The 15,568-nt window shown below is 39.8% G+C and overlaps 1 protein-coding gene across 1 annotated transcript; it reads left to right on the top strand.

Moving 5' to 3' along the window:
• Nucleotides 1-579: 579 nt before the first annotated feature.
• On the top strand, nt 580-8,209 carry LOC106595716 (zinc finger protein 2-like). Its single transcript, XM_045711507.1, has 2 exons — nt 580-2,155; nt 7,429-8,209. The coding sequence occupies exons 1-2, from the start codon at nt 1,780-1,782 to the stop codon at nt 8,106-8,108; spliced, it is 1,056 nt and encodes a 351-aa protein (XP_045567463.1). The 5' UTR covers nt 580-1,779; the 3' UTR covers nt 8,109-8,209.
• Nucleotides 8,210-15,568: the final 7,359 nt, after the last annotated feature.

Genomic DNA, 15,568 nt, shown 5'->3' with positions numbered 1-15,568 from the left:
CTGCGTCACTTTGGAGTCGTTGTACAACTGTTTTTAGAGAAGATTGTACTGCAAGGTATGCTATATGTGTAGACTATGCTGTATGTGTAGGCTATGCTATATGTGTAGGCTAGACTATATGTATTGGCTGTGCTATATGTGTAGGCTAGACTATATGTATTGGCTATGCTATATGTGTAGGCTAGACTATATGTATTGGCTATGCTATATGTGTAGGCTAGACTATATGTATTGGCTAATATGCAGCAGTTGTCTTTAAACCTCCATTCTAGGATACGTTACACAAACACTTCTTTCTATATACATGCTTTTATTTGGGTTTCTGTTCAAAGTATATGATTGGAATGTATCTTTAAGCCTGCAGCTAGTTACCTGAAATGAGACATATAATCAGGCCAAAACATGAAAAATACAATTAACTGACATGGATTGCTAGCTAATGAAACACAAATGGACATTTACAGTAGCTGGCTAGGCTATTCAAACTGTAACATTGGCTAGCTTTCAATAAATTGGATAAATGGTCCATGGAGTTACCTCTTCATATTATCAAGAGAATCCTTATTGCATGCTGACTATTTTAAATGCACTCTAAAACATATATTTATCTTATTTCAGTCTTTGGGAACTAGACATATCCGTTTCTCTTCATCAGACAGCAGCTCACGTTTCACAAGAGGCTGTAGTTATATCGTAGATAAAAGCAGGCCATTGGCTGCCTACATCACCAGGGGTATGTACGGGACTTCTGATTGGTTCCAAGTTTAGGAGTTCGGCAAATTTGCCTGAGCAGACAGTGTTGAAATATACTTTTTATGAGAAAATGTGCAATAATTATTTAAGGTAGCAACAAATGTTATAGTCATCATAACAATTGTAACTGACAATTAATCAGTAAATCTATGTCGTTGTTTTTTGTTTGAATTGTTTACGTGTTCGCTATGCGGGTGAAATGATAAGACAAGTGGAACTACGTGGCTAATAACTGTTGTAACTGGGATCATTATCGTAGCAACACACCTTTGGGGGTGAAGGCATTCCCGCGCGGTGTTAGCTACGTTTTCATGTTACCGGGTGTAGTTTGTAAAGGTTGATATGTGTATGTTAGGATGAAGCGTGAATTCATGCCAGGAATAATAAGTGTGAGGTTTGATTTCCTCCCTTCTGTAATAAGCAGCCAATTAGGTATTTTTCCTTTATTCGTGTGTTGAATCTGATACTGTTATAGCTCCGGCTAAACTGTTTATGTATGTAAGCACTTCAGAGTTATACCAAGCTAATAAGTCACTCATAAGACAAGAAGGTGTAAGAGTGTGCTTAAACTGTATTTTCATTTACTTTATAGTTCTCACGGAAGGTGATAATTCTGACTAAACTACAGAATAAAGCCGCCAGTTAAAACCAAGGAACGGTTGTGCTCCTGGTTACCGGAGGGCGCTACAACAATATTTTACTGTGATATTTTACCCACTCCAGTCAGCAGATGGCGTTCTGGGAATCTAAGGCGATGGTGTTGGTGTGACGTATATTGTAGTGGACGGAACGCTTCTTTCAACAGCAACAACAGTTCGTCAGCCACCTCGGTATCTTGCTACACAAAATAGTCGAACCAAGAAAGCTCTTTAGACGCTTTCGTGTATACTAGTAACTGTGTTTTAAACACACTCCTGTCGTCTACTTAGTTATCCGATTTAATTTCTTATTTACGGTGTTGTTGTTATTAGTCAACTAGCGTGCTGGTTAAGTTAGCATTAGCCTAGCTAGCTAACATCCCCGACCATGAGCTCACTAAGCTACTCTCCTCCTGCTAAAGAAGAGGAGGTCTGCTGGACGGAGAAAGAAGTTATCGTTAAAGAGGAGGAGGAAGAGAAGGCTGTTACAGTAAAACAAGAAGTAGACGGTGAGGCTGTTACCGAGAAAGAAGAGGAAGCCGCGTTCAGAGTGAAAGACGAGGATGTTACAGTAAAAGAAGAGGAGGATGCAGTTTTTGGAGTGAAAGAGGAGGAGGGGGAGATGACTGTCACGTCGAGAAAGGAGGAGGAAGAAGAGGAGGAAACTGGATATCTGGGCCCGGTTTCCCAAAGGCAACTTAAGGCATCCAATGATGAACTTAGCTGTAAGATGGTTTTGAAAAACCGGGCCCTGATTAACACTAGTAAGTACTGTCTTAAAAACAGAGGCACAAACTCTGAAGTTGTTGAACTGATGTGTGGTGTTAAAGGGGAAATATGCCATTGCTACATTCATATTTGGACTTTTAAATAGTTTATTTGTAGCCATTGATTCTTGAAGAATATAACACATGCCTCATGAGCTTAGTTCAACTGTTGTACCACAACAGAACCCCAAATAAGCTTTTTTTACTCCAATGTTTATAAACAATGTAAACCAACACTGTAGCCTCAACATGTTAAAACTATAATGTTGATATCATGGATGGTCAGTCCTTGCATCCATAGGTCTGTCTATGAATTTGAGCATAGTTACATTTCTCCAGCCCCCTAGAGGCGCAGCGGTCTAAGGCATTGCATCACAGTGCTAGAGGCATCACTACAGACACCCTGGTTTGAATCCAGGCATATCACAACTGGCTGTGGTTGGGAGTCCCATAGGGCGGCGCACAATTGGCCCAGCATCGTCCGGGCTTGGCCGGTGTAGGCCGCCATTGTAAATAAGAACTGACTTGCCTAATTAAATCAAATAAAAAATATACATCTTATTACCAAAACAGTGGTGGAATGACAGCTTTGTTATTGTTTCAACTGCAGATTGAATAATAAATGTGTGGCTTTTTTAAAGGGACAACTTAGTTTTTAAAAAAGTAACAAAATGCTAACCCTGAGACTTGGTTTGGTAAACAGCTGAGGAATGGGGGCTGGAGAAATGTAACCACTCTCACATTCATAGAGAAAACTATTGTAGCAACCTTAACCCCAAACCTAGCGACCTTGTCAAGAACTTCAGACATCTTGGCATAACAGTTATAAGGTGTTGGCTTGACAGTCTCTGGACCCAGGTTTGAGTTCAGCTCAGGGATACCCCCTGAATTCACCACACTCTGAATACAAGGACTGGCCATCCATGATGTCATAATGATAGTTTAACCAGGTTTCTAGGATATATAGTATATTCTAGAATTCATCCATGATGTCATAATGATAGTTTAACCAGGTTTCTAGGCTATATAGTATTTTCTAGAATTCATCCATGATGTCATAATGATAGTTTAACCAGGTTTCTAGGCTATATAGTATATTGTAGAATTCATCCATGATGTCATAATGATAGTTTATCCAGATTGAGGCTATACAGTGTTAGTTTACAAACAGTGGCATTATACAAGCTCATGTTTTGGTTTCTGATGGGGGTAATACAGTTGAAACATTTGAGACATTAATAAGTTATATTCTTCAGGAATCAATTGCTATAATGCCTGACCCCATTTAGTCGATTGTTTGGTCGACAGGCTGTTGGTCAACCAACATGTTTTTAGTTGAGCAGTCACAAATTATATACATGTTTTATGGCACAAGAGACACTTGTCTGATTCGTTCTTGTCTCAGTGGACTAATCCATTGTGGAGGCTGCGGGGATGGCACAGTAGATGAAGTGGCGTGTACGCTACATTATTTTGGCCCTGATTTAGCTGTCTTATTCAAGTTTTTGAGATCGGAGACAAAATCCCCATGTTGTTGCCTGCTTGGGGTGTTCAGCCGTCACCGACGGTCGTTTAATGTGAGCTGGTCAGACACACAATCGCTCTGTCTCCCACCAATTAGTGCTCATTCATTGTTTCCTAACTTCATGGTGTGAATTGTTTGCCCTTTTGATTGTTAGTGTCTATCAGTTCCCCTATATATATATATATATATATATATATATATATCACCAGTTCTACATTTACCATTAATTCCCTCCCTTTCCTCAGATCATATTAGTGTGTAGCCCAAAACTGTTCAGATGTTTTCATGAGAAGATTTTCAGGATGTCTCACTGTCTGACAAACATCACCGCAGCTTAAACACATTTTTATGGTGATTTTAGTATTATGCTAATTAGATTTCAGTGGCGGTGCAGACATCAACTCTAGCGGGTTAACCTGTCTCCCCCCCTTCATCTACACTGATTGGACTGGATTTAACAAGTTACATCAATAAGGATCATATCTTTCACCTGGTCAGTCTGTCATGGAAAGAGCAGGTGTTCCTAATGTTTTGTACACTCAGTGTATAAAGTCTTCTGTCCCTGTAAGTTCACATGTGGAACTGCATGAAATGTGTTTTTGTTTCCAGTCATTTAGAAATGTGATCCCAATGTCCCACATTGTCCTCTTTATTAATAGAAAGACTCATATACAGTATAGTATTAGTTTAAAACTAAAATGGACCAATCCTGGATCGCCCCCTGTATTATCAGCCACTGAAATAGGAGAGTCTTTGTCCCCTCTCTGTTTGTCTACTCAACCCAGAGTGAAACCAAAACACCCCATGTAGCCCATGTTACCCTGATGACTCAGAGTCACGTCATAAACAAGTACAACGGCCACCGTGGGGGAAAAACAACTGATATTCACCATCTGGGACCATTCAACAGTCTAGATTTACCAGGTTATTACTAAATAAACTGTTCACCATCTGGGACCATTCAACAGTCTAGATTTACCAGGTTATTACTAAATAAACTGTTCACCATCTGGGACCATTCAACAGTCTAGATTTACCAGGTTATTACTAAATAAACTGTTCACCATCTGAGACCATTCAACAGCCTAGATTTACCAGGTTATTACTTGGAAATAAACTGTTCACCATCTGAGACCATTCAGCAGTCTAGATTTACCAGGTTATTACTAAATAAACTGTTCACCATCTGGGACCATTCAACAGTCTAGATTTACCAGGTTATTACTAAATAAACTGTTCACCATCTGGGACCATTCAACAGTCTAGATTTACCAGGTTATTACTAAATAAACTGTTCACCATCTGGGACCATTCAACAGTCTAGATTTACCAGGTTATTACTAAATAAACTGTTCACCATCTGGGACCATTCAACAGTCTAGATTTACCAGGTTATTACTTGTAAATAAACTGTTCACCATCTGGGACCATTCAACAGTCTAGATTTACCAGGTTATTACTTGTAAATAAACTGTTCACCATCTGGGACCATTCAACAGTCTAGATTTACCAGGTTATTACTAAATAAACTGTTCACCATCTGGGACCATTCAACAGTCTAGATTTACCAGGTTATTACTAAATAAACTGTTCACCATCTGGGACCATTCAACAGTCTAGATTTACCAGGTTATTACTAAATAAACTGTTCACCATCTGGGACCATTCAACAGTCTAGATTTACCAGGTTATTACTAAATAAACTGTTCACCATCTGGGACCATTCAACAGTCTAGATTTACCAGGTTATTACTAAATAAACTGTTCACCATCTGGGACCATTCAACAGTCTAGATTTACCAGGTTATTACTTGTAAATAAACTGTTCACCATCTGGGACCATTCAACAGTCTAGATTTACCAGGTTATTACTAAATAAACTGTTCACCTTCTGGGACCATTCAACAGCCTAGATTTACCAGGTTATTACTAAATAAACTGTTCACCATCTGGGACCATTCAACAGTCTAGATTTACCAGGTTATTACTAAATAAACTGTTCACCATCTGGGACCATTCAACAGTCTAGATTTACCAGGTTATTACTAAATAAACTGTTCACCATCTGGGACCATTCAACAGTCTAGATTTACCAGGTTATTACTAAATAAACTGTTCACCATCTGGGACCATTCAACAGTCTATATTTACCAGGTTATTACTAAATAAACTGTTCACCATCTGGGACCATTCAACAGTCTAGATTTACCAGGTTATTACTAAATAAACTGTTCACCATCTGGGACCATTCAACAGCCTAGATTTACCAGGTTATTACTAAATAAACTGTTCACCATCTGGGACCATTCAACAGTCTAGATTTACCAGGTTATTACTAAATAAACTGTTCACCATCTGGGACCATTCAACAGTCTAGATTTACCAGGTTATTACTAAATAAACTGTTCACCATCTGGGACCATTCAACAGCCTAGATTTACCAGGTTATTACTAAATAAACTGTTCACCATCTGGGACCATTCAACAGTCTATATTTACCAGGTTATTACTAAATAAACTGTTCACCATCTGGGACCATTCAACAGTCTAGATTTACCAGGTTATTACTAAATAAACTGTTCACCATCTGGGACCATTCAACAGCCTAGATTTACCAGGTTATTACTAAATAAACTGTTCACCATCTGGGACCATTCAACAGTCTAGATTTACCAGGTTATTACTAAATAAACTGTTCACCATCTGGGACCATTCAACAGTCTAGATTTACCAGGTTATTACTTCTAAATAAACTGTTCACCATCTGGGACCATTCAACAGTCTAGATTTACCAGGTTATTACTAAATAAACTGTTCACCATCTGGGACCATTCAACAGTCTAGATTTACCAGGTTATTACTAAATAAACTGTTCACCATCTGGGACCATTCAACAGTCTAGATTTACCAGGTTATTACTAAATAAACTGTTCACCATCTGGGACCATTCAACAGTCTAGATTTACCAGGTTATTACTAAATAAACTGTTCACCATCTGGGACCATTCAACAGCCTAGATTTACCAGGTTATTACTAAATAAACTGTTCACCATCTGGGACCATTCAACAGTCTAGATTTACCAGGTTATTACTAAATAAACTGTTCACCATCTGGGACCATTCAACAGTCTAGATTTACCAGGTTATTACTAAATAAACTGTTCACCATCTGGGACCATTCAACAGTCTAGATTTACCAGGTTTATTACTTCTAACCAAAAACACTTTTTGGGGTTCTCAAAATGCTTACAATTGTTGTTTTTATTATTGCTTGAACAGTCGCTAAAATAATTTTTGGTTCTGATAGGTGCAAAATACCAATTTTGGATGCAGCACTTTTTAGCTTGAATGCTAGTAGCAAATCTAGCATTTTTGCTCCATGCAGATTTACTACATCCTTAACTAACGGTTTCTCTATTAGCAGGGACGAGTTTCTGCAACCAAATTGCGTGCACATCACCCTCGTGCGGCAATTTTTACAAACACAGAAAGGGGCCTATATTCTAACCTAGAATCATCAATGTTACTACTGAAGTGAAAAAAATAAGACTAAAAATGACTGTTGTTGTTCACTGACTGTCATATTAAGACAATTGTCAAATAAGTTTGTAAATGCATTTAAATATTCATTACAGATGTAAATTGTTGTACAACTTTATGGGCATCACCTTTTACCTCAAATAAACTGTGGATTTCGACTGTTGTGGGCCTTTAACCATCTGTCTGACTTTGTCGTTCACACAGGAGAGAGACGGGACTATCGTGGATCCTCTGGGGAGCCTCAACAACATCATGAATCTGACGAGGCAGAGAAGAGTCTCTCCAGATCAGAACGCCTCAAGAAACACCAGCGGAAACCCACAGGGAAGAAATCTCATTACTGCTCTGACTGTGGGAAGAGTTACTCAAGACTAGATTCACTAACAGTACACCAGAGAATTCACACAGGCGATACAGCTCACTGCTCTGACTGTGGGAAGAGATTCACCACTATAGCAAACCTTAAAATACATCAGAGAATTCATACAGGAGAGAAACCTTATAGCTGTGATCAATGTGGGAAGAGTTTTACTCACTCAAGCTGCCTGAAGGTACATCAGAGAACACACACAGGAGAGAAATCTTATAGCTGTGGTCAATGTGGGAAGAGATTTGTGACATCTAGCAGTCTGACTATACATCAGAGAACACACACAGGGGAGAAACCTTTTGGCTGTGATCAATGTGGGAAGAGATTTGTTTCATCTAGCCGCATGACTATACACCAGAGAACACACACAGGGGAGAAACATTATGGCTGTAATCAATGTAGGAAGAGTTTTAATCGCTCAAGCTTGCTGAAGGTACATCAGAGAACACACACTGAAGATAAATCTTTTATAGCTGTGATCAATGTGGGAGATTTGTTACATATAGCAGTCTGACTAGACACCAGAGAACACACACAAGAATCAAATCTTATAGCTATGATCAATGTAGGGAGAGATACTCTCGTAAAAGATCTCTGATTAAACATCAGAAAATATATACATGAAGGAGTTGTTTCATGATATCAGTGAAATAATGTCACAATGTAGAATGTTTTATCATTGTTGTAGGAGTATTTTAATGTCACAATGTAGAATGTTTAAAAATTGTAGAAGGAGTATTTTAATGATGTCACAATGTAGAACCCTAAACGTTTGACCCCCGTTCTATTGATTCCAGCATGATACGGATATGAGCTTCATCAGGGGAAAAATACAGGCTCTGAAATTAAAGAGTACTATTTAAGTGATTAACATAAAAAAGTGTTCCGTACACTTACAGTGTTGGCCAACATGAATCAAAATGGAACACTTCAAAATGTAGCTAGCTATTTTCTACAAATTGTCCTCTAACCAGTGATGTACACATTATTTCCATATTCCATGTGGGAATGACAAATAAGTGTTCAAATCAAACTTCATTTGTCACAAGCGCCGAATACAACAAGTGTAGACTTTACCGTGACATGCTTACTTACAAGCCCTTAACCAACAGTGCCGTTCAAGAAGAAAATATTTACCAAGTAGGCTAAAATAAAAAGCAATACAATAAGAATAACAATAACGAGGCTATATACAGGGGGCACCGGTACCGAGTCAGTGTGCGGGGGGTACAGGCTAGTTGAGGTTATCTGTACATGTAGTTGGGGGCGAAGTGACTATGCATAGGTAACTAACAATGAGTAGCGGCAGTGTACAAAAGAGGGGGTCAATGTAAATTGTCCAGTGGCGATTTTATGAATTGTTCAGCAGTCTTATGGCTTGGGGGTAGAAGCTGTTGAGGAGGCTTTTGGTCATAGACTTGACACTCCGGTACCGCTTGCCGTGAGGTAGCAGAGACAACAGTCTATAACTTGGCTGACTGGAGTCTCTGACAATTTTATGGGCTTTCCTCTGACACCACCTATTATATAGGTCCTGGATGGCAGGAAGCTTGGCCCCAGTGATGTACTGGGCCGTTCAAACTACCCTCTGTAGCGCCTTACGGTCAGATGCCGAGCAGTTGCCATACCAGGCAGTGATGCTCTCGATGGTGCAGCTGTAGAACCTTTTGAGAATCTGGGGGCCCATGCCAAATCTTTTCAGTCTCATGAGGGGGAAAAGGTTTTGTCGTGCCCTCTTCACAACTGTCTTGGTATGTTTGGACCATTCTAGTTTGTTGGTGATGTGGACACCAAGGAACTTGAAACTCTCGACCCACTCCACTACAGCCCTGTCGATGTTAATGGGGGCCTGTTCGGCCCACCTTTTCCTTTAGTCCACGATCAGCTCCTTAGTCTTGCTCACATTGAGGGAGAGGTTGTTGTCCTGGCACCACACTGCCTGTTCTCTGATCTCGCTGATCAGGCCTACCACTGTTGTGTCGTCAGCAAACTTAATGTTGGTGTCGTGTTTGGCCATGCAGTCGTGGGTGAACAGGAAATACAGGAGGGGACTAAGTACACACCCCTACTCTTATCACCTGAGGATGGCCCATCAGGAAGTCCAGGATCCAGTTGCAGAGGGAGGTGTTTAGTCCCAGAGTCCTTAGCTTAGTGATGAGCTTTGTGGGCACTATGGTGTTAAATGCTGAGCTGTAGTCAATGAACAGCATTCTCACATACATTTTAGTCATTTAGCAGACGCTCTTATCCAGAGCGACTTACAGTAGTGAATGCATACATTTCATACAATTTCATACATTTTTTTGCTGGCCCCCCGTGGGAATCGAACCCACAACCCTGGCGTTGCAAACACCATGCTCTACCAACTGAGCTACAGGGAAGGCTAGTTGTTCCTTTTGTCCAGGTGAGAAAGGGCAGTGTGGAGTGTGATTGAGATTGCGTCATCTGTGGATCTGTTGGGGCGGTATGTGAATTGGAGTGGGTGTAGGGTGCCCGGGAGGATGCTGTTGATGTGAGCCATGACCAGCCTTTCAAAGCACTTCATGGCTTTCATTTCTCTTCAGTTTGGGGACCCCTAAATTTAAATGCATCACTCCAAAATGTAGCTGACTGTCTTCTGCAGGTTGTCCTCTAACCAGTGAGGTAACATATATCTCCCATTTCCATGTGTTTTTTTAGTTGTTAGTTTCAACAGCACGTACAACCTGATTTCCCCCCTAATCGATATCAGTGATTTATTGGCAGTTGTCAAAACAACAATGTTGTTGGTGCTTGTGCAGTTTATAAGGTGCTTGTTTTAAAAAAAATACAAGTTATATGATTACTATTGTGGAACATGTTTGTAGATAGTACATTTTATGTTTAGTTTTTCAATATATCACAAACCGTTTCTGCATATTTGTTATTGATTTGGACAAGTTAAAACTGTTTTGACATTGGGCTATCCCACCTAGCAAAATGTTGTTGAAAAGACAAGACTATGCCCGAGGTCCAATCTACATTCGGTTTTGGTTGAAAGTAAAAGTTGAAAATATGTATTTTTCAGGTCGTTGTTTCAACGACTTGAAAATAACTTTAGTAAATATAAAACTGGACACAGTATAAAAAATGGGTATACGAACAATTTTTATTGACAATACATCACTCCAGTATTTCTTTGCAACATTCAAGTGCTAATTGTCTTTATTCCACTACTGAAGAAGCATGACCCAAATCACCTCATATTTCAAACATTCAGCCTGACAAAAGATACATGTTTTATTATTCCATGCCTCACCATTAAGTGAATTATTGCCAATACATATTAACAAAGGGGTGTACATTTGGTTTTGATATTTCATATTTACATTTCATGTAACATTTAGTAATCATAATTATTTATGCAACCAACTGACAATTTTTTGGTACAATTATATTGTTTACTAACAATGTAGTAAAACAAGCTTGTATTTTTGGTTGGATATTACGTCCTATTCTTACTATTTTAATCAGTCATTTCCTTAGAATGCTCATTAATCTTTCAGTTTTTGATATTCTTTAGTTTTTTAATTATTTTCATTGTTGTGTAGTAAATATTAGTTTTTATTTTCATTGTTTTCCATTTGTTATTTCCTGTGAAGCCATGTCTGAAATGTGCTGTATAAATAAAGCTTGATTTGTTTTGAACATAGCAAAACAAAATAATACAATGACCAACTAATCAACAGACTCTTGCAAAACGAATGAACAAATGTTTGCAAAAGAAACACATATCTTGGTCCATCTTAGTAGATCTTAGTATGAAAAACAGTATAAATTCTGTATATCTTCCACTATCATGATTTTGCATGGTATGTAAATGGTATGTAAATTTAGTATCTCTTTTCAACCAATCCAGTACATTTTTGTTAAATTGAAAACTGAAACAAACAAATTGTTACCTACCCTTACCACCCGAGGTTGGCCCGTCAGGAAGTCCAGGATCCAGTTGCAGAGAGAGGTGTTTAGTCCCAGGGTCCTTAGATTAGTAATAAGCTTTGAGGTTACTATGGTGTTGAACGCTGAGCTGTAGTCAATGAATCTCATTCTCATGTAGGTGTTCTTTTTGTCCAGGTGGGAAAGGGCAGTGTGAAGTGCAGTAGAGATTGCATCATCTGTGGATCTGTTGGGGCGGTATGCAAACTGGAGTGGGTGTAGGGTTTCTGGGATAATTGATGGGGTCAAATTGGGGTCATGATCGGGGCTGCACCAAATGTTTGATGTATTATAATAAATGATTATGCATATGTTGTATTGATAGAAGGGGAAGGGTTATAAAACCCCTCCCCCACTACATTTATAGGGTCCTAGACTACCGATTAACAATATATATGCATTATAAGGTTTAAAATTGTTTCACAGTTCTTTTCTAGTCTCTGCCTCTTATAAAGAAAAGGTCTGAGAGATGTGTGAGTTATTGCATGGAGTCTGTGAGAAAGCACTTCAAAGATAAACACAGAACCCTGCAGGGGAGTAAAAGAGATAAGAGACTAGTCAGTCATATCTCTATAAATCAACTTGGGGAGTGGACATTTACTGCTGAGCCCTTAGAAACACTGTAACTATTGTATCTCTCTTGCAAGTTTGTATTGCTGTGTATGCATGGGCTTGGTCTGATGAGTAGAAGGTAATGACGTATGCAGTGACATCACTAGGGCTGGACTTCGGGCTTAATAAAATAACTTGGGACTTTTCCTATTTTGCAGAACTCAGGAGAGATATCAGTTGTATGTGTGATGTTTGATCTTTGACTTCTGTCTACAGCTGTATTTTGATTAAAGTTATGATTTATAAGTGCACATTTTGAGTGTTCCTTATTTGTTAAGTATAAAAACGGAGCACAGAAAAATGGAACCAACATAATGGTGAGCCATGACCAGGCTTTCAAAGCACTTCATGGCTACAGACGTGAGTGCTACGGGTCGGTTGTCGTTTAGGCAGGTTACCTTGCTGTTCTTGGGCACAGGAACTATGGTGGTCTGCTTGAAACATGTTGGTATTAGAGACGGGTTGAAAATGTCAGTGAAGACACATGCCAATTGGTCAGCGTATGCTCAGAGTACACGTCCTGGTAATCCATCTGGCCTTGTGGCCTTGTGAATGTTGACCTGTTTAAACGGAGAACAGCTACGGAGAACGTGATCACATAGTTATCCGGAACAGCTGATGCTCTCATGCATGCTTCAGTGTTGATTGCCTCGAAACGAGCATAGAAGTTATTTAGCTCATCCGGTAGACTCGTGTCACTGTGCAGCTTGCGTCTGTGCTTCCTTTTGTAGTCTGTAATAGTTTGCAAGCCCTGCCACATCCGTTGAGTGTCGGAGCCAGTGTAGTACGATTCAGTCTTAGTCCTGTATTTGCGCTTTGCCTGTTTGGTTTGTCCGGGTTATAGTCCCGCTCCTTGAAAGCAACAGCTCTACCCTTTAGCTCAGAGCGGATGTTGCCTATAATCCATGGCTTCTGGTTGGGGTATGTACGTACGGTCACTGTGGGGACGACGTCATCGATGCACTTATTGATCAAGCCAGTGACTGATGTGGTGTACTCCTCAATGCCATCAGAAGAATCCCAGAACTTATTCCAGTCTGTGCTAGCAAAACAGTCCTGTAGCTTAGCATCTGTGTTATCTGACCACTTATTTATTGACCGGGTCACTGGTACTTCCTGATTTAGTTTTTGTTTGTAAGCAGGAATCATGAGGATAGAATTATGGTCAGATTTGCCAAATGGAGGAAGAAGGAGAGCTTTGTACGCGTCTCTGTTGTGGAGTAAAGGTTGTACATTTAACACAATAGTAGAAATGAGGTCAAATGGATTTAAGTTTCCCTGCATTAAAGTCCCTGGCCACTAGGAGCGCCGCCTCTAGATGAGCGTTTTCCTGTTTGCTTATGACTTTATACAGCTCATTGAGCGCGGTCTTAGTGCCGGCATCGGTTTGTGGTAGTAAATAGACAGCTACGAAAAAATATAGATGAAAATTCTCTTGGTAGATAGTGTGGTCTACAGCTTATCGTGAGATACTCTACCTCAGGTGAGCAAAACCTTGAGACTTCCTTAATATTAGATTTTGTGCACCAGCTGTTGTTTACAAATATACACACACCCCCACCCTTGTCTTACCAGACATAACTTCTCTGTCCTGCCCATGCATGGAAAAGCCTGCCAGCTCTATATTATCCGTGTCGTCGTTCAGCCACGACTCGGTGAAACATAAGATATTCAGTTTCAATGTCCAGTTCATAGGATAATCTTGATCGTATACAGTGCCTTGCAAAAGTATTCATCCCCTTGGTGATTTTCCTATTTTGTTGCATTACAAGCTGTAATTTAAATAGATTTTTATTTGGATTTCATGTTGGTGAAGTGAAATGAAAAAAAAACTTCTTTCAAAAAATGCAAAAGAATTCAAAACTGAAAAGTGGTGCGTACATATGTATTAACCCCATTTTCTATGAAGCCCCTAAATAAGATCTGGTGCAATCAATTACCTTTAGAAGTCACATAATTAGTTCAATAAAGTCTAAGTGTCACATGATCTGTCACACGATCTCAGTATATATACACCTGTTCTGAAAGGCCCCAGAGTCTGCAACACCACTAAGCAAAGGGCACCACCAACAAGCGGCACCATGAAGACCAAGGAGATCTCCAAACAGGTCAGGGACAAAGTTCTGGAGAAGTACAGATCAGGGTTGGGTTATAAACAAATATCCGAAACGTTGAACATCCCACGGAGCACCATTAAATCCATTATTAAAAAATGGAAAGAATATGGCACCACAACAAACCTGCCAAGAGAGGGCTGCCCACCAAAACACACAGACCAGGCAAGGAGGGCATTAATCAGAGTCAACAAAGAGACCAAAGATAACCCTGAATGAGCTGCAAAGCTCCACAGCGAACATTGGAGTATCTGTCCATAGGACCACTAAGCCGTACACTTCACAGAGCTGGGCTTTATGGAAGAGTGGCCAGAATAAAGCCATTACTTAAAGAAAAAAATAAGCAAACACGTTTGGTGTTTGCCAAAAGACATGTGGGAGACTCCCCAAACATATGGAAAAAGGTACTCTGTTCAGATGAGATTAAAAGTGAGCTTTTTGGCCATCAAGGAAAACGCTATGTCAGGCACAAACCCAACACCTCTCATCACCCCGAGAATACCATCCCCACAGTGAAGCATGGTGGTGGCAGCATCATGCTGTGGGGATGTTTTTCATCGGCAGGGACTGGGAAACTGGTCAGAATTGAAGGAATGATGGATGGTGCTAAATACAGGGAAATTCTTGAGGGAAACCTGTTTCAGTCTTCCAGAGATTTGAGACTGGGACAGAGGTTCACCTTCCAGCAGGACAATGACCCTAAGCATACTGCTAAACCAACACTCAAGTAGTATAGGGGGAAGCAATTAAATGTCTTGGAATGGCCTAGTCAAAGCCCAGACCTCAATCCAATTGAGAATCTGTGGTATGACTTAAAGATTGGTGTACACCAGCGGAATCCATCCAACTTGAAGGAGCTAGAGCAGTTTTGCCTTGAAGAATGGGCAAAAATCCCAGTGTCTAGATGTGCCAAGCTTATAGAGACATACCCCAAGAGACTTGCTGCAAAAGGTGGCTCTACAAAGTATTGACTTTGGGGGGGTGAATAGTTATGCACGCTCAAGTTTTCAGTTTCTTTGTCTTATTTCTTGTTTGTTTCACAATAAAAAATATTTTGCATCTTCAAAGTGGTAGGCATGTTGTGTAAATCAAATGATACAAACCCCCCCAAAAATCTATTTTAATTCCAGGTTGTAAGGCAACAAAATAGGAAAAATGCCAAGGGGGGTGAATACTTTCGCAAGCCACTGTACACCTCTCCCACGCTAACTTGACCAAATTCAAAACAGCAATCCTTCGCTTTCACTATTTGATCTTTTACACAAAAATATTATGGTTCACTGTTCAATGTTGT

Source organism: Salmo salar, chromosome ssa02 (genome assembly GCF_905237065.1).
Source record: "Salmo salar chromosome ssa02, Ssal_v3.1, whole genome shotgun sequence".
Classification (NCBI taxonomy): Eukaryota; Metazoa; Chordata; class Actinopteri; order Salmoniformes; family Salmonidae; genus Salmo; species Salmo salar.
This window is presented reverse-complemented; position numbering and strand designations above follow the sequence as displayed.

What these genes read in the sequence shown, in the direction of transcription:
- LOC106595716 (XM_045711507.1), top strand. Translation starts at nt 1,780, where the DNA reads ATGAGCTCACTAAGCTACTCTCCTCCTGCTAAAGAAGAGGAGGTCTGC. An exon ending in CCGGGCCCTGATTAACACTA is followed by an intron (nt 2,156 to 7,428) that starts GTAAGTACTGTC and finishes TCGTTCACACAG; the next exon opens with GAGAGAGACGGGACTATCGT.